The sequence below is a fragment of the Terrapene carolina genome, unplaced genomic scaffold, assembly GCF_002925995.2.
Source record: "Terrapene carolina triunguis isolate 2854851 unplaced genomic scaffold, T_m_triunguis-2.0 Scaffold69, whole genome shotgun sequence".
Classification (NCBI taxonomy): Eukaryota; Metazoa; Chordata; order Testudines; family Emydidae; genus Terrapene; species Terrapene triunguis.
Genome location: NW_020664420.1, coordinates 38325446 through 38344312, shown reverse-complemented (window position 1 = coordinate 38344312; position 18867 = coordinate 38325446). Strand labels below are relative to the sequence as shown.

General features: G+C 45.4%; 1 protein-coding gene, 1 long non-coding RNA gene and 1 other non-coding gene across 5 annotated transcripts in view; 1 reads left to right on the top strand and 2 right to left on the bottom strand.

Annotated features, from left to right (window-relative positions):
- AGGF1 (angiogenic factor with G-patch and FHA domains 1) overlaps positions 1-4548 on the top strand; it is a 39181-nt gene extending 34633 nt beyond the window's left edge. For all 3 annotated transcript variants that reach the window (XM_024194109.1, XM_024194108.1, XM_024194110.1), the window contains exons 13-14: positions 2280-2379; positions 3985-4548. In XM_024194109.1, coding sequence (XP_024049877.1) covers positions 2280-2379; positions 3985-4185 — 301 coding nt within the window. In that variant the 3' untranslated portion in view covers positions 4186-4548. The remainder of the gene's footprint in view (positions 1-2279; positions 2380-3984) is intronic.
- A 1219-nt stretch (positions 4549-5767) lies between these two features.
- On the bottom strand, positions 5768-18119 carry LOC112102704. The gene is made up of 4 exons (XR_002907772.2): positions 18052-18119; positions 15823-15923; positions 7363-7462; positions 5768-5834 (listed from the first exon to the last, which is right to left on the bottom strand). It is a non-coding gene; the product is annotated as an uncharacterized LOC112102704 (long non-coding RNA).
- On the bottom strand, positions 14432-14570 carry LOC112102723. The gene has a single exon (XR_002907774.1). It is a non-coding gene; the product is annotated as a small nucleolar RNA SNORA47 (small nucleolar RNA).
- Positions 18120-18867: the final 748 nt, after the last annotated feature.

Genomic DNA, 18867 nt, shown 5'->3' with positions numbered 1-18867 from the left:
TGACTCCCAAATTCATATTAGGCCACCATTAACCCACACACACAAACTTTAATCTAGCATTAAGTTTGCTCAAGTGCATTTCTTATCAACACAATAAATTAAAGTAAAGGAAATAACCAGTTACGTTAGTATCCACAGCAACCTCAGTTCCTATGCCTTACAACTAGGGCCCTACCAAAATCACTGTCTGTTTTGGGCAATTTCACGGTCATAGGATTTTAAAAATAATTTCATGATTTCTGAAATTTCATGGTGTTAAATTGTAGGGATCCTGACCCAAAAAGGAGTTGTGGGGGGATCGCAAGGTTATTGTAAGGGGGGTTGCGGTCCTGCCACCCTTACATCTGCGCTGCTGCTGGCAGCTGCACTGCTTTCAAAGCTGGGCAGCTGGAGGGGGTGACTGGTGGCCAGGAACCCAGCTCTGAAGGCAGAGCCACCACCAGCAGCAGCGTAGAAGTAAGGATAGCATGGTATGGTATTGTCATCCTTCCTTCTGCGCTGTGCTGTCGGGGCGCTGCCTTCAGAGCTGGGCACCCAGCCAACAGCCGCTGCTCTCCAGCCGCCCAGCTCTGAAGGTAGCGCAGAAGTAAGGGTAGCAATACCGCAACCCCCCTAAAATAACCTTGAGATACACCCCCCCCACCCCTGCAACTCCCTTTTGGGTCAGAACCTCCAATTTGAGAAATGCTGGTCTCCCTTGTGAGAGCTGTATAGAGTAGGGTAAAAGCACACACAAAACAGATTTCATGGGGGAAGACCAGATTTCATGGTCCATGATGCATTTTTCATGGCCATGAATTTGGTAGGGCTCTACTTATAACCCATTGTAACATCCACATTTACTCAGATTCTTCACCTCCAACATACAGTCACGCACAATTCATACAACCATTTCTTCTAAATCAGAGGTTCTCAACCTTTTTCTTTGAGCCCCCCTCCCCAACATGCTATAAAAACTCCATGGCCAACCTCTGCCATAGCTGGTTTTCTGTATATAAAAGACAGGGCTGGCGATCTGGGGTAGCAAGTAGGGCAATTGCCTGGGGCTCCATGCCGCAGGGCCCCCCACAAAGCTACATTGGTCAGGCTTCAACTTCAGCCCCGGGTGGCAGGGCTCAGGTTCCTGGGTATCAGCCCCATGCGGTGAGGCTATGGCTTTCTGCCCTGGGCCCCAGCGAGTCTAATGCTGGCCCTGCTTGGAGACCCCCTGAAACCTGCTCAAGGCCCCCTAGGGGGCCCCAGACTCCTGATTGAGAACCACTGTTCTAAATCACATTGTTTCACATGCTTAACTATGACAAGTCATAATCTCACCAAGATTATCATTAAGAGTGGGTTTTAGAGGAATTGAATGTATGCATTCGTGGGGAGCTGTATGTTGAAAATTAAAAGAAGTTTGTTGTGGCAAATAAGCCTTTAAGAATTATGAAGTTTGGGTAGTAAGGCAGGTGAATTGACATTGCTCTGGATATTAATGTAGCCTTACCTGGCGATATCCCTGATTTTAATTATGATTGTACTGGTAGATATACACTTGAGCCAACCCTAATTCTGAGGCAACAAAGGTGTTTTTGTTTGTTTGTAGACATTTCCTATTTAAAGAGGAGATTAATGATAAACTTGGGGCATAGGGAAGACAAGGATAGTAAAGGTTGTCAAATGGGAGAACTTGCAGATAGGGCACTTGGGATTGGTGGGCAGAGGAGGGTTTTGATGGTGGTCATGATGGACGCAGAGGCTGGTGGTTTGGGATGGGGAAACAAGGGGTTCAGGATGTATAGGGTTTGTAGTGATAGTATTGGGTGTCAAGCTGCCAGGGACTCAGACCGTACAATGAGGCTCTGTGGAGGCAATTCATTTGGAGAACAAGAGTTACTACTGATAACTTTTTTACAGTTCTGTTCATGGAAAATATAGCTAGCCAAGATTGGAATAGTCCCTTCACTTAAAATGGCAATTTTCGCAAAGGTGACTAACTCGATTTCACAAAGCTAGTGTATACTAAAAAAGTCACTTCATTTCTTGAAACCGATTTTGTCAATGCCAACAAAAATTCAATCAAGTTTAACTTTTGCATTGTGTTCAGCATAGTCTGGAGGCAGACATGAACATGTTCAGCCCCTCATGCTTGCATATCAGGTAATGGCAAGTGCAATTGCCTAGTTTGCAGGAGCAGCAGTTGTGCACGCATTTGAAAAATAGACCCCAAATACTAGGAATAGAGTTAAAATTCTGTTTTGTCCTCCTCATATTTTAGCTAACTTTACTTTCCTTTAAAGTGAAATCAGTGATAGCAACAAGGGTCGCAAAATGCTGGAGAAGATGGGATGGAAAAAAGGAGAAGGGCTAGGCAAGGATGGTGGTGGAATGAAGAATCCGGTAGGTTTCTGTGACTTTTGCTTTACAGGTTACACAGAAATATAAAAATGCATTTGCACTGAAAATGCTAGTTTCATTGTAAGTCATGAGGAACTTACAGGATTTCGAAGTACTGGATGTGGGGCATTTCAGCAGGGCAGTTACTCACTTTTAAATTACTAATCTAGTATTTTAGAAATTATATATCAATAGTTGCGGTGCTTCATTGGAAAATGTTAGTGGTGTATACATTGTTAGGGAATTGAGGTTGAGGCTGGGGTACAGACTGTGTCTAGATAGCTAATCAGTAGTTCAGTTATCTTAATGCTTCACACAAAGCCTAGAGAAAGACGGAACTAATTTCCTTTTTGTTCTCCCTTTTATAGGGAGCATGCAAATATTTTAAAAGACAGACTTTGGGTAAGATCCTCTGCCGTGCCCCACAGTGGTGTAGCACAGAACTTGCAACCAACGGAGGAGTAGAAAAGGGCTAAGGTGGCTTTAAGCCTCTTTGTACCCTTCCAGTTTTGGGCTGCCATGGAAGCCAGTGTGGCCTCCTCGCCACACCTCCCACCAAAAAAGTGTAACCTAGAGAGCTGTGGGAGTTCTGTTTAAGTTTTGGTTGCTTAAGGGCAACCGAGCTGCCCAGAATCTACGCAGTGCTGTGTTGCAGTGTCTTCCCCCATGCACCCCTTCTGCACCCACCAGCACAGCCACTATGTCGGTTTGTGAAGATGAAAGGATCCTTGTGGGGCAGCAGAATGCAGATGGGGGAATAGATATGGGGTTTGGATTTTAGAGTGGTAGGTGCTATATTATGGAGTGAGAATCTGGCACTTGCATGGAAAAGGTAGAGGGTGGACTGTGCCTCACAAATTTAAAAATTACACTAGTTGCATACATGCTAAAACATCCTCTTACGTTTGTTTAGATTGTTCAGCATCTAAAAAGTTCAGGGTTTGGGTTTTTTTGTTTTTGTTTTTTCCCCGCAGATCACCTCTAAAATGAATTGGATGAGTAGCAGGCTTTTATCAACATGAAATCAGTGTTCATGATTTGGGTATTTTATTGTTAGTCAAACATAGCAGGTTTCTTAATGTTGCAGAGCTTGATAGGTGTACAGTAATCAGAGGCGAAAGTAAGCTGGTACGGCATACTGGCAAGAGCCGGTACTGTGCCGGACTGGACTGGCTTCTCTGACGGTGATTTAAAGGGCCTGGTGCTCCTGCAACTCCAAGAAGCCCTGGGCCCTTTAAATCGCCACCGGAGCCCTGCTGCTGCTACCCCAGGGCAGTGGTGGCAGGGCTCCTGCGGTGATTTAAAGGGCCCGGGGCTCCCCGCAGCAGCCGGAGCACCAGGCCCTTAAATCACCCCGGAGCTACCAGCTGCAGAGGTGGCTGGGAGCACTGGGGCTCAGGGGTGAATTAAAAGGCTCTGGGGCTCCCAGCCACAGCTGGAGCCCCAGGGCTTTTAAATCTTGAAAGGTCCCGCCTCTTCTGGTTGAGGCCATGCCCCTGCTCAGGACTCCGGTGTACCCGTATGTCCTTTAAGTTACTTTGACCTCTGACAGTAATGTTGAAGTATTTGAAATATGGAATCCATAACACTTTTCAATGTGTTTGACAGATCCAGCTTCGCATACACAAGATGCATGCAGGCTTGGGTACAAGTAGACCAGCTTCAGTTGACGATGTTCAGATCATCAAAAGCAAGAACAAAAAGAACTGGGATAAAGCAAGAGAGAGGTTTGCTGAAAGCTTCCAGGAAGCTAAAACGCAGAAAGATGCACCCAAAGTTATGCCTTGGGTTAGAGGGACTGCAGAATGAAAATACTCAGGCCCAGAGCAGGATAATTCATGTATATAAAGAGTGGCTGAGAGTTTATTTTTAGCTAAATTAGAAGTTGGGTGATAAGTAATATACAGCTGTGAAGAATCTCCTCAAGATTCAGAGGTGTATATTAAGATTAACTATAGTCTTATTTGGTTTACACTAGTGTTCACACTTTTTTTTTTAAACACACTTTTAAATAAATAAGCAGTGAAAATCAGACTGATGCAGGTTTTGTTTAGAAGGATGTTCAAATGGAAGTACTTGAATGTGATGCTCATTAAGGGAAGGAATTTTCTTTAAATATTTATTTTTTAATACAATAGCCCACTGCAATTAAAACTCTTTTGATTTGCTTTTAAACTGTTTTTCCAAACTTCTGAAGATTATTTTTTTAATGTTCTAACAAGCAAAAAAAACCACAAAACAATGCAAGAGGTTTTTAAATGTTGCCTTTTCCTCTCGTGTGAGCATTTGGTCCGAATTGCTGTGAAACTTAGCAAGAGGAACATTACAACTAAATTCATACAATTCAGTACTGATCACATACATCTCAATTTACTCTTCATATATGAAATTAAATTCCTGATATTTTTAACAATCCATGTCTACTTTGTATTTCTAAATACTGTGTTCCATGAAATAAATGACCACTGTTAGTAAAAGAATAATATTCAGAGGACAGTTTGTAGTAAAATCTTATTTTCTTCTGTGAAGAATTTGTGTGGTGAATCTGTAACATACCATTTAGAAGGGGTATGCTCAGAAACCTGCTATCTAGGAGTATTAAAATATTTATTAGCCTCTTCAGGCTGGCTGTTCTGATACACCCATTGCTGGCAATGGAGTTTATGCCGGGGGGGGGGAAATCAGACTTTCCGTGCACAAGGATTGCAAATCTAAAACTGAAAACTTGATATTTATTGAATGTTCTTAAACACAATAAATGAAATATTGTCAAATTTAAATTGTGTGATTCTTGACATTAACTTATGAGTATGTTGGATGTGGGGGTTCTCTTTAAAATTAGGACACTTTCCTAATCTCTCTTCATTCAGGTTAAAATATCCTGATATTGCTGTCACAGTAAAGGAGACTAGTAAGCAGACATAACATCCACCTAGTTTACCAGGGCTAAACTGTCCAACAGCAAGCAGACTGCTGAAGCCAGAACAGCTGCTAGTCATTCTTCTTAACATTTCTTATCATCAGAGTCACCAGAGATTGTAATAAGAAATAACAATGCTTTGATTACTATTTAATGTTGTAGTTTAAAGCCTTTGTTTAATAATCTGAAAGCAGCTACTGAAAAATGCCTTGCCCAGAGGTAGTATTTTAAACAGTTATGTGTACAAGTGCTTAGAATGGCTTTAGCAACACAGTTTAATACAGAATTGAACAATCTTCGAAGAAATCAAAATATTAACATTAGTCTTTGTACACAATATTATTATAAATGTACAGGTAAATTGAAGACATCACAATTACCAATATAGTTTAGTGCTAACATTTTCCTGTAAGACTATATTCCATAACAACAAATTAACAGTCATTTCTGAAGGTGTAGCTCCAGAAGTGTGACTTGTATTCCAAGGCATTCTGAAGCTTTTGTTATAGTTAAGGGGGAACCTTAGTCCTCCAAGTACCTTTAAAAAAAAAAAAAAAAAAACTGGAAAAGTACAACAAAATACTTTGTAAAAATATTTGAGATTTTGATCTTACATGAGGAAAGTACTTTCCTTGCAAATAAAAATGTATGCTTGCTCATGCATATGCAATAAGAACCTGGTGAATCTGCACCACCACGACTAAGGAATTATAGACACTTTCTCTGCTGCTAGCAAATATTTACTTTTCAGATTAGTGGTTCAAGCATATAATCATGTTAAATGAGTTATGTTCACAAACAGGTGTGCTTGTCTACTACAAAGGCCCCTTGAAAGTTTTTCCTTTGGTATCTGATCCTACAGTTGTCCTCTGTCAAAGCTGAGATGAACACAGCACTGCCTTTTATTTGCCTGTTTCTGCTACCCTTAGCCCTTCTGGCATTAGCTAACATTTTCTCTCACCCCTGCCCACAGGGGATGGGGAGGAAGGTAGCATATGTGAAGCCTCATAGCTTAGTAAAGGAAAGGGAATTATAGTGGGTGGGAAGGACAATTGAAAGACAATGCAACAGTCTTGACAGAAGTATCTGATTTAATATTTAATAGCAAGTTCTGGTTACCATTGCAAAGACTAGTCAGATTTACTGTGAAATGACAGTAGTGTAACTTAAGTATTCAGTTACAATAGAAGCATTTGTTTTCCCTCTTGGATTGTCTTTCCAAAAGTTTGTTAGAACCTGAATCTTAAGTATTAATTACTACAGTTTTAAGAACTGCTGCACTGCCAATATTTTGTAGATACTTAATAGGTGTCCCACAGTTTGCTTTGAATGTACAAGTCAAAAATTCTTCAGAGGGTTCAAATTGACTAAAAGCTATTTGAGTTAAATGTAATTTTACAGAGTAATAGCTTTCTCTCCATTCCCCGTCTGGGAGAAGAGTTGTGCGTGAAGATACACAACATTAGATATGTTGCATCCGAAGAAGTGAGGTTTTTACCCACGAAAGCTTATGCCCAAATAAATCTGTTAGTCTTTAAGGTGCCACCAGACTCCTTGTTGTTTTAACATTAGATATGTTTTCATTGTCATAACTGTCCATTTTTTCTATAAATGATCATCAGTTTAAAGTACTGAATGAACTCACAGAAAAATACAATCACATGTGGGTGAGCATTTTTCATTAAGCAATCATCACACCGCATGCAACCTCTTTGTCCTCAAAGGAAACTTGCACAACACCTTCAGAAGACAAGCTTGGGAACTTAATAATTCTGCTAGATATTACCATGGACTAAACCAACACAGTGGCTTTATGGCTCATTACAACAATCTGTAACATCCTAGAGCCTGCTATCTCTTAATTGCCCACTCTATGTTAAGTTGTCTCCTACAGCAGGCGTGCTTTTCCCTCCTCCCCTGCCCCATCTGCTTAATAGTCCCAACTTGTATTTAGCTCAGACACTCTGATTACCTTCCCCAGACCTGAAGAAGAGCACTGTTCAGCTCAAAAGCTTGTCCCTCCCACCAGCGGAAGCTGGTCCAATAAAAGATATTACCTCACTCACCTTGTCTCCATCACTTTAAAGATAGTTTTCAAAACTGTCAGTTGTTTATATAAGTCAATGTAGGCTTGACAGATTCCAGAGTCTGAGTTTTCATAAGAACCTGTTGGAGGAAAAGCAGTATTACTCTAACAAGCCATCACTTTCATATTTGGAGAGGAGCAATAGCAGATAGTCAAAGGTGGTTATTTAACAGAGCCTATTTCTAAGTGGGTCTCAACCAGGGGTAGATGTATGTGTGGGGGTACAGAACATCTAGATATTTACCTAATTTTACAACAGGCTACATAAAAAGCATTAGTGAAGTCAGTAAACTAAAATTTCATATAGAAATGACTTGTTTATATTGCTCAGTGAGGGCTGTTGATTAATCACAGTTAACTCACATGATTAACAAATTAGACTTGATCAGTTTAATTGCACAGTTAAACAATAGAATACCAATTGAAATATATTCAATATTTTTGTATGTTTCTACATTTTCAAATATATTGATTTCAATTACAATACAGAATACAAAGCATACAATGCTCACTTTATATTTAAATATTTCACTGTAAAAATGACATTTTTCAATTTACCTCATACAAGTACTGTAGTGCAATCTCTATCATGAAAGTGCAACTTACAAATGCAGTTTGTTACATAACTGCACTCAAAATGTAAAACTTTAGAGCCTACAAGTCCACTCAGTCCTACTACTTGTTCAGCCAATCCCTCAGACAAACAAGTTTGTTTACATTTGCAGGAGATAATGCTGCCCACTTCTTGTTTACAGGGTCACCTGAAAGTGAGAACAGGCATTCTCATGGCACGGTTGTAGCCAGCATCGCAAGATATTTATGTGCCAGATGCACTAAAGATTCACGTGTCCCTTCATGCCTCAAACACCATTCCAGAAGACATGCATCCCGTGCTGATGACAGGTTCTGCTCAACAACAATCCAAAGCAGTGCAGACCAATGCATGTTCATTTTCAACATCTGAGTCAGATGCCACCAGCAGAAGGTTGATTTTCTTTTTTGGTGGTTCAGTTCTGTAGTTTCCGCATCGGAGTGTTGCTCTTTTAAGACTTCTGAAAGCATGCTCCACACTTCATCCCTCTCAGATTTTGGGTCGAGTGCTATAGCTATCTTTAGAAATCTCACGTTGGTCCCTTTTTTTTTGGTTTGTCAAATCTGCAGTGAAAATGTTTTTAAAACAAACATGTGCTGGGTCATCATCCGAGACTCCTATAACATGAAATATATGGCAGAATGTGGGTAAACAGAGCAGGAGACACACAATTCTCCCCCAAGGAGTTCAATCACAAATTTAATAAATGCATTATTTTTTTTAACGAGCGTCATCAGCATGGAAACATGTCCTCTGGAATGGTGGCTGAAGCATGAAGGGGCATATGAATGTTTAGCATATCTGGCATGTAAATACCTTGCAGTGGCAGCTACAACAGTGCAATGTGAACACCTGTACTCACTTTCAGGTAACATTGTAAATAAGCTGAGCCCACCTCAATCCCCACACCAGGGGCACCAATCAAGGGACTCAAGGCGTACCTCGCTGGTGGAATGGCGCAGACCCTCTGGGGCACGCGTCACCCAGCAAGAACTTCGGGACCGGTCTTGACTGTCTCCAAGGGCCTGGTACTGATCCCGGGACCAATCAGACACCAGAGATTACCGATTGCTGGGCCATCATCACCCGTCTCCAAGAAGGAGATCGCCCTACTCAGGATGATCCTCCCGGTCCTGTTTGACGTCCTGGTACTGGTCGAGTAGCTCAAGGCGTGGATTGCCAGGTATCAGACGCAGATCTGCCGAACTCTGTCCGTCCCCGAGAGCCCAACCAAGACAATCTCGCTCAGACAGGTCGGCTTCAGGATGCAACGACCGGCACCGGTCAGACAAGAGCTACCACTCATCCCGATCCTGGTCGCCCGGTACTGACCACTCTGCTGGTAGCTCGGGCTCAGAGTGAGGTTCCCTGACTGCAGGACAAGCCCTAGTACCGGCGGTGCCAACTACATTATCAGCACCGAAACCTGCCCCATGGCCCCAAGCGCAGTGGCCGGCGCCATGGAACCCCTGGGGGTTCACCCAACCTTCCCAGGCTGCCCGCTCGGTGTCGGGAGCCTCGGAGAGGCCAGCGGCCTCGGTATCCCGTCCCCCTCTGGTGCTCGAGGCTTCAGGGGGTAAGACCTTGCAGGTCCAGGAAGACCCAGGGGAGCAAGCTGCTAGACCACCAATGGACATGGAGGTTCCCGCAGCACCGGCATCATCCTCATCGGCACCAGACAAGGCTATCACGGGGCCCCGTCACTTGGTTCCTCAGGATGACACCAGAGCACACCAGGAACTTTTGAAGAGGTTCACTTCTAACCTGGTGCTTCAGGCAGAGGAATTGGAAGAGCCCTGGGACTCTGTTTGATGTTCTATGTTTTTCGGCTCCCACCAGGGTGGTCCTACCTCTTCATGAAGAGGTCTCCAAAATCACTAGTGCCTTGTGCCAGACCCCCTCTTCCCTGGCCCCGTCTCTAAAAGGGCCGAACATAAGTACTTCATGCCAACCAAAGGGCGTGAGTACCTATACTCCCTCCCAGCCCCCAATTCTCTTGTGGTTGAGGTGGTGAACCACAAGAGGAGGCAGAGACAACCCGGGGCCACCCCCAAAAATAAAGACTCAAGGAAGCCTGATCTTTTCAGGTGAAAGGTATATTCATCTTCCAGCCGTCAGCTGAGAGTAACCAACCACCAAGCCCTCCTTGGCCAATATGACTTCAATATGGGGCAAGCCATGGCCAAGTTCAAAGGGTCGCTCCCTGAGGCTTCCAAGAAGGAATTCCGAGCGATCCTTGATGAGGGCACGACTGCTGCCCGCACCATGGCTTCCGCTATCTCCATGCGGCGAGTCTCTTGGCTGCTCCTCTCTGCGTTGTCCACCGAGGCCCAGAAGTCATTGCAGGACCTGCCCTTCAGTGGCGGGGCCCTATTTGTGGAGCAAACAGACAGCAAGTTGCATGGCCTCAAGGACTCTCGCACCAGCCTGAAAACCCTGGGTCTCTACGTCCCAGCCCTGGCACGTAAGCAGTTCAAACCGCAGCAACATCAGGGCCAGGGGAGCCAGCCTCAGCAGGACCAACCCCATAAATGAGCCACGGGCTACAAACGCTGCCCAAACCACCCGCCTCCATCCTCTGCCCAGTCGAGCTTGACCCTTAATAAGCAGGGGGCCAAACGGTCATTTTGAGGGTGGGCCCAAGGGTGACCTACCAGACTATTCCCCGGACCCATCTTTCCCAGTGTTCTCCGACCACCTTTCCCCTTTCCTCCCAGCTTGGGCCACTATAACTTCAGACTGCTGGGTCCTCACCACAGTTGAACAGGGTTAGACCCTCCAGTTCCTTTCTACCCCCCTTCCCACCCACCTTCCCTGTCCCTCTTCAGGGACCCCTCTCACAAGAGTCTCCTCGCACAGGAGGTAAAAGGGTTACTACAGCTGGGTGCGGTGGAAGAAGTTCCTCTCGAGTACAGAAACAAGGGGTTCTATTCCTGGTACTTTTTAATCCCGAAAACCAAGGGCGGTCTACAGCCCATCCTGGACCTGCGAGACCTCAACAAGTACCTACAGAAGCTAAACTTCCACATGATCTCTCTGGCTTCCATCATCACCTCCCTGGATCCGGGAGATTGGTATGCCGCCCTCGACTTGAAGGATGCATACTTCTACATAGCGGTCTTTCAAGGACACAGACGCTTCCTCTGGTTTATGATGAGGCCCCATCACTACCAGTTTATGGTCCTCTCATTCGGCCTGGCAACAGCACCAAGATTGTTTATCAAGTGCATGTTGGTGGTAGCGGCTTACCTCAGGCACCAGGGTATCCAGTTCTACCTGTTCCTCAACGACTGGCTCATCAAGGGCAGTTCCAGGTCTTAAGTCCGAAGGGATGTTGCAGTGCTTCAAGCCACGCGCCGCTCTCTGGGCCTACTGGTGAACAACAAAATGTCGACATTAGTGCCAGTGCAGAGGACAGAGTTCATTGGAGCGGTCCTCGACTCTACCTACGCTAGAGTGTTCCTGCCGCTGGAAAGGTTCTACATGATAGCAAACCTAGTCACGGAAGTCTCCACATTCCCTCTCACTACAGCCAGGGTCTGTCTGCGCCTGCTGGGCCACATGGCAGCATGCACTTACATGGTCCGCCATGGCAGGCTCCAGATGCGGCCCCTGCAACAATGGCTGGCGACGGTCTATTCCCAGTCCTGAGACCCCCTGGAGAAGATTGTTACCATTCCCCAGGCGATACTTACTTCGCTGATGGTGGACCGACCGCATAACAGTCCTGGAAGGGGTTCCATTCGACAACCCTCCTCACTCCATCGCGTTGGTGTTGGACACCTCAGACCTCGGCTGGGTGGTACATCTCAGCAACCTCCAGACACAGTGGATGTGGTCCCTAGAGGAGGTACAGTTACACATAAACCTCAGAGCTCCGAGCAGTCCGGATGGCATGCAGAGTCTTCTTGCCCCACCTGTCGGGCAAGGTGGTACAAGTCCTGATGAACAACACAGCCTCAATGTTCTACATCAACAGGCAAGGGGAAGCATCAGCCACAAAATCCACCTGGAAGCTTGTCACCTTCCCGGCGTCAGGAATACACTGGCAGACCAGCTCAGCAGAGACTTCTCCTCTCTCCACGAGTGGTCACTCCATCCAGAGGTAGCCTTCATGATCTTCCAAAGGTGGGGAACTCCCCAAGTGGACCTGTTCACTACCAGACAGAACAGGAAATGGCACCGGTTATGTTCTCGACGGTCTGAGCAAGGGTTCCCTCCCTGATGCCTTCTTGTCATGGTCAGGGAGCCTGATGTGTGCGTTTCCTCCAATTCCACTCATCATCAGGACCCTGGCAAAGATCAAGAGAGACCACAACGTGGCCTTGCCAGCATTGGTTCGGCATGCTCATGAGCCTGTCAGTGGCCCCTCCCTGGCCCCACCCCAACCTCGCGTCCCTCCACCTCTTGCATGGATGCTGTGTGGCTGAACCTGGAGGAGCAGACCTGTTCAGAAGGAGTCCAACAGGTCCTCCTGGAAAGTAGGAAGCCCGCAACTAGACTGACTTACCTGGCCAAGTGGACGAGGTTTTCCCACTGGGCGTCCGAATGGGACATCTCTCCCTCATGTTCTTCCAAACGGGCTGTCCTGGACTACCTGCTCCATTTGAGGAACCAGGGCCTGGTACACACTTCCATTAGAGTGCAACTTGCGGCCATCTCTGTTTTTCACCCGCTGATCCAAGGACAGACTATGTTCTTCCATGACATGATGGTCAGATTCTTGAGAGGGCTGGAGAGACTCTTCCCACAGGTGCGGGCTCCCATCCGACAATGGGATCTTAACTTGGTCCTCTCTAGGCTCACTGGCCTGCCCTTTGAACCACTGGGTTCCTGCTCCCTTTCCCATCGGTCATGGAAGGTCGCATTCCTGGTGGCAGTGACGTTAGCGAGATGGGTCTTGGAAATTAAAGCCTTGACCTCAGAACCGCCATACACGGTCTTCTACAAAGATAAGGTTCAGTTGCGGCCCCACCCGGCCTTCCTGCCAAAGGTGGTCTCCACCTTCCATGTGAACCAGGACATCTTCCTCCCAGTGTTCATGTAGTGGGCATCCAGAGGGCCTTGGCTTTTTACTTAGAACGTACCAAGCCTTTCCATAAATTGACTCAACTCTTCATTGCTACAGCCAATAGGATGACGGGTCATCCAGTGTCTTTTCAGAGGATTTCCAATTGGATCACCTCATGCATAAGGACCTGTTACGACCTGGCAGGGGTTCCGCTGCCGCCGATTGTCAGAGCCCACTTGACGAGAGATCAGGCGTCTTTGGCAGCCTTTCTGGCGCACATCCCTGTAGAGCTGTAACGTGGTCCTCTGTCCACACATTTACCGCTCATTATACCATCACTCAGCAGGCCAGGGACGACGCTGGGTTCGGCAGAGCTGTGTTGCAATCTACACATCCGTGAACTCCTACTCAACTTCAGGGGTACTGCTTTGGAGTCACCTAATCTGAAATGGACATGAGCAAGCACTTGAAGAAGAAAAGACAGTTACTTTTTCCGTAACTAGTGTTCTTCGAGATGTGTTGCTCGTGTCTATTCCATGACCCGCCCTCCTTCCCCACTGTCCGAGTTTCATGCAAGAAGGAACTGAGGGTGGAGGGAGCCGGCGGCGCCTCTTATACCGCGCCCTGCAGGCGCCACTCTAGGGGGCATCAGAGCCACACCCCTACGGATACTGCTGAGGGAAAAACTTCCAGCATGGGTGCATGTGGCGCGCTAGAGTGACCAGACAGCAAGCGTGAAAAATCGTGATCGGGGTGGGGAGTAATAGATGGTTATTTTTTGTACATAATTCTTAAGTTCAACTTTCATGATAAAGAGATTGCACTACAATACTTGTATTAGATATATTTTTCAATTCTTTGTTTTTTACAGTGCAAATATTTGTAATCAAAATATAAAATGAGCACTGTACACTTTGTATTCTGTATTGTAATTGAAAATATTGAAAACATCCAAAATTAAGTAAATGATATTCTGTTTAACAGCTCGATTAAAAAAATTAATTGTGATTAATCACTTGACAGCCCTACTCTGTATACTATACACTGAAATGTAAGTACAATATTTATATTCTAATTGATTTTATAACTATGGTAAAAATGAGTCACCAATTTTTCAGTACTAGTGTACTGTGACACTTTTCTATTTGTCTGTTTTGTAAGTAAGTAGTTTAAGTGAGGTGAAACTTGGGGTACACAAGACAAATCAGACTCCTGAAAGGGAGACAGTCTGGAAAAGTTGAGAGCCACCAGTTTAAACAGGCTACTGTATCAAGTTCCCTATTCAGCGCTTATGAGTCATAACTCACTGAACTGAATGGGAGTGTAGCTTAAATAGAGTGCTAAATAGGGTTCTTGGCTAGAGAATCTACTCCCTTAAACTTATCACTATAAAGAACATTTTCCAAACAAATTAAGTTCAAGTAAAACAGTCATCTGGCTATGCAAGCCATATATGCAAAGGCAGTATTGTTCCCCCTAAAGTTAGGAGAGGAACATGGGTTGCTTTTGCACCATTTTAATCTTGGAGGCTATAACCAGTAAGAACCAGTACAGGATATAACTGCCTTACCTTCTCAGTCCTCCACAAATATTGATGTTCTCTCTCATGTTAACAAGACCCATACCATTTCACCATCATCAGTTACATAAATGTTATTTTTGCCCCGCACCAGGCATGAAAACTGATGAGTAAGAATACCGAGCACCAATAAATTTCACTGGAAGCATTACTTTGCACATCAATCAGAATGCTTTTTCTAAAGCCAACCACAAAATAGTGAAAGAGTAACACTGAAGAATATGGAAATATCTGAAGACAGCTATTAGACAAAACTAGGGCGGGGGAAATTAACAGCACTGCCATTATTCACTGAAACTCAGGACAGCATCCTGTTCTGTGTATTTTTGGATCCATATTAGTATTTCAGAAAAGGCTCAGCAGTGTCATATACTTGCAAAGCATTTTTCCAAGACACATACACAACATTGAATACATAAGGATTTGTATTCTGGCAGCTGCCCCGATCAGCTGTATCACATACACATTACCGACTGCCCTTAATGGCTGAAAAGTAGAGAGAATACCACCAGGATGAGATGTGGGAGTAGAGCATCTGTTTAAGATAGGATGAACTAGGATTGCAGAAAGTTGCAGACCAATATATTTTCTATTCTAAGAATATGTATACATGATATCCTCACGTTGCCAAACGGACAGGATCATGCAATCAAAATTTCTGCACTTTTGCTTCCCTATGGTCAACATTTTTGGTGCAAATACATGCTGGGACAGACAGAACCTGTCTCTTCAAACACAGAAGGCTCAGCAAAGCAGCTAGATAGAGGGTTGTGAAGGGTGCTGATTTATATAATAAATAAAATATTGGTTTAGAACCATTATGTCATGTACATAGATTGCCTATATAACTACATGTTCTAATGCTCTGTTATCTTCACCTTCCCTCCAATTGTTCGTGAATACTCACTTGTTGCATCTTGTTTTCAATTAAAGTGTAAGGAGCTAGGACCTGTCATCTAATAACTTTGTACAACACCTGACACAATTGTACTTCAATCCTGATGGACCTTTGGGCACTGTCATAATATAAATAAATAATGGAGAACTCAGTGGTTTGAGCATTGGCCTGCTAAACCCAGGGTTGTGAGTTCAATCCTTGAAGGGGCACTTAGGGATCTGGGGCAAAAATCAGTATTTGTCCCTGCTATTGAAGGCAGGGGGCTGGACTCGATGGCTTTTTGGGGTCCTATCCACTTCTATGAGATAAGCGTATCTCCATATATTTTTTATTTTTTTATGAAATGTTAGCAAAAGATACCTTTTTGCCCAGACATACTGTCTCTTGGGATGTTTCATTTTAATGCAGTACTTAGGATACATTTCTTGGCTTTTCTGTAGCTTTTTAGGCTTCTTCAGGCACTGTAAAAAACCAAATTGTATAAGGTAAGCAAAGAGCCAAAATGTTATTTAAACAAACAAGAACAATAGGATGCAAGTCTAATAGTGAATAAAAAGGAAGTTTGAAAATAAATATAAAAAAAAAAGTAACCCAAAAACTGTTTTCAATTCTGCACTGATGAAGCCAGTTGGAAAACTCCCATCAATTTTCACTGGAGCAGAAACAGACCCTAAATTTTCATTTATTTATTCCAACAAGGCAGCTGTGATTAGTGCTGGCATTCTACAGTTGAGATGATCACATGACCCAAACCAGTTCTAACTGAAACACCAGTACATTTCCAGCAAAGAATTATTAGCCCAAAGGGCTAAAGCTGTGGTCAATGGGCATTTATACAGATGGGCCACATCTCACAATTTTATCATCAGTCCCATGACATTTGGAATTTTTAGAGCTCCAGCTTCTGAGGTCAGGTAAGATTACATTAGAACAGGGGTGGGCAAAATACAGCCCATAGGCCGGGTCTGGCCCGTCTAACATTTCTGTGCGGCCCGCCATGACTAACATTTCTGTCCAGCCTCCTCTGCCCCCTCACGATCTCCGAGTCCGAGCCACTAAAAGTCCCGTGGCAGAGCGGGGCGCTCAGGCAGGCTGCCTGCTTGCTGTGGCCCAACACCGCTCCTGGAAGCAGCCAGCTCCTGCTGCCACATCTCTGCGCACCCCGGTAGGGGGAGGCAGCTCCACGTGCCACCCCTGCCCCCAGCACCACCCTCACAGGTCCCATTGGCCGGAAACCAGAAACCGGCCAATGGGAGCTGTGGGGATGGTGCTTGTAGGCATGGGCAGCACACGGAGATGTGCCAGCAGCAGCCGGCCACCGCCGCTTCCGGGAGTGGCATGGGGCCACGGCATGCAGGCAGCCTGCCTGAGCCCTGCTGCGCCACCGGCTGGGAGCCACCTGTAGTAAGCACCTCCTGACCAGAACCTGCACCTCACATCCCCTCCTGTACCCCAACCCCCTGCCCCAGGTCAGAATCCCCTCCTGCACCCAAACTCCCTCCCAGAGCCCACACTCCTCACGCTCTCCTGCGCCAGCTCAGAGCTCCCTCCTGCACCCAAACTCCCTCCCAGAACCCGCTTCCCCTCCATTAATACACTAGAAATGTGCAGCCCGTGACAACTTACCAACATTCGTGGAGTAGCCCCCCTGCAAAAATTATTGCCCACCCCTGTATTAGAATCTCAGCTTTCATTAATATATATATTTCTAGCCTTCACAATGCTGGATAAAAGCTTGAAGATGTGAATTCTAGAGGTCACATACCAAAAGGCATTTGGGGGGGGGAGACACAACTTATTTTTTTAAATCATGATTTTAAGCTAATCATGACTTCTGAATGCTTGGGGTGGGCAATGCTGCTCAGTGGCAACAGTTTTCCCAAATCTTGGTTGCAGTTTTCAAAGCAGACTAGGGAATTTAGCTTCACAATTCCCATTAACTTCAAAGGGAAGTGTGCAGCAAAATCCCCTAACCGCCTCTTGAAATTGATGAGTTATGTGGCTTTGAAAATTTCAGCTCTTAAATCCATTCTCTATATTAAGATACACTTGTAAACAATCCGACTTTTTTTTTTTTAACATCTAAACTTAGGGGGTTTTTAGGGTTACTGGCACAAGTTGTCAATTCAAAGCTGCTTTCTTGAACATAGCAGCATTCCTATACAAATTTCATTTGCTCCATTCCCAAATAAAACAGGATCCAGCTGCAATCTGCAAATCATAATCCCACCAAGTCACAGGTCCCATCTGTTGGCAGTGCACAAGATCCTGAAATAAATGAACTACAGGAAGCATTTCCACGCCCTCTCAGATTGGTATATAGAATTACAGAGCTGCAGCCCCTTGCTTTCTGCACAGCAGATTTCACTTCACATTGTTCAAACTACTTAACACGTTGGTGCAAACCTAGCTAACACCAGAGTCAGTTCTAAGCAACTCAGAGCAGGCTTCAACCCGGAATTCAGACCTCCCTCCAAGCACAGCATAGCATTCTGCACGTTGTCCCCTATCGCTCTCCTTGCCCTCCCCATGACCCTGCAAACTCCCACCGACAGATCTAGAGAGCTGACCTACACCAGCAGCGCTTACCCAACAACAGGGGAGGAGAGACCTGGGAAACGGTCCGTGCTCTACAGCTGCCGCGTGGAGACATTTTCTTCTGCTTGGCAAACTGACACGTCATGTGCTGTGCTCCTCTTAAAGGCGCAATGCTTAATTCCTGATTTGTGCTGACCACACCAGCACACCTAAAGGGGAACTCCCCACGTCATGTAAATACTTTGCAAACACTGTAAGGTCTCCAAACCAGCCAAGGCACATACACAGCAGGCATACGCTGAAAATCTCAAATATATTTATATTTAAAAATTGCTTCCTCCTTCATCTACCTGACAAGACCTGGGTTTGTGGGTCTCTCCTTGCTTAGTTCCTGGAGTGATGTTTGCCAGGCCCCCAACTATTGCAGGAAAATCTGAGCATCACGAGCTCAGGTCTTGGCAGAAAAGTAGAGGAGGGTTTGGTTTTTAAACATGTAAAATGTTCTAAGAAAATGGGTTGGTAGTTTTTAAGTCCACACATCCCAGCTGCGTTGGGGTCTGCAGTAGTTCATGCAGCTGTTTCAGATCTGTCATTTGGACTGTTGTACTGATGAAGAAAAAACTGACCCCTGACCCAGCCTGGAGCCCCCTCCCACACCCTGAACCCTCATTTCTGGCCTCATCCCGGAGCCCACACCCCCCTGCCCCAGCCCAGAGCCCCCTCCCACATGCCAACACCCCACACTCCAACCCCTTGTCCCAGCCTGGAGCCCCATCCCAAACTCCGAACCCCTCTGCCCCAGCCCAAAGCCCCCTCCTGCTCCCCAACCCCTTCATCCCCGGCCACAATCAAGAGCCTGCACCCCCA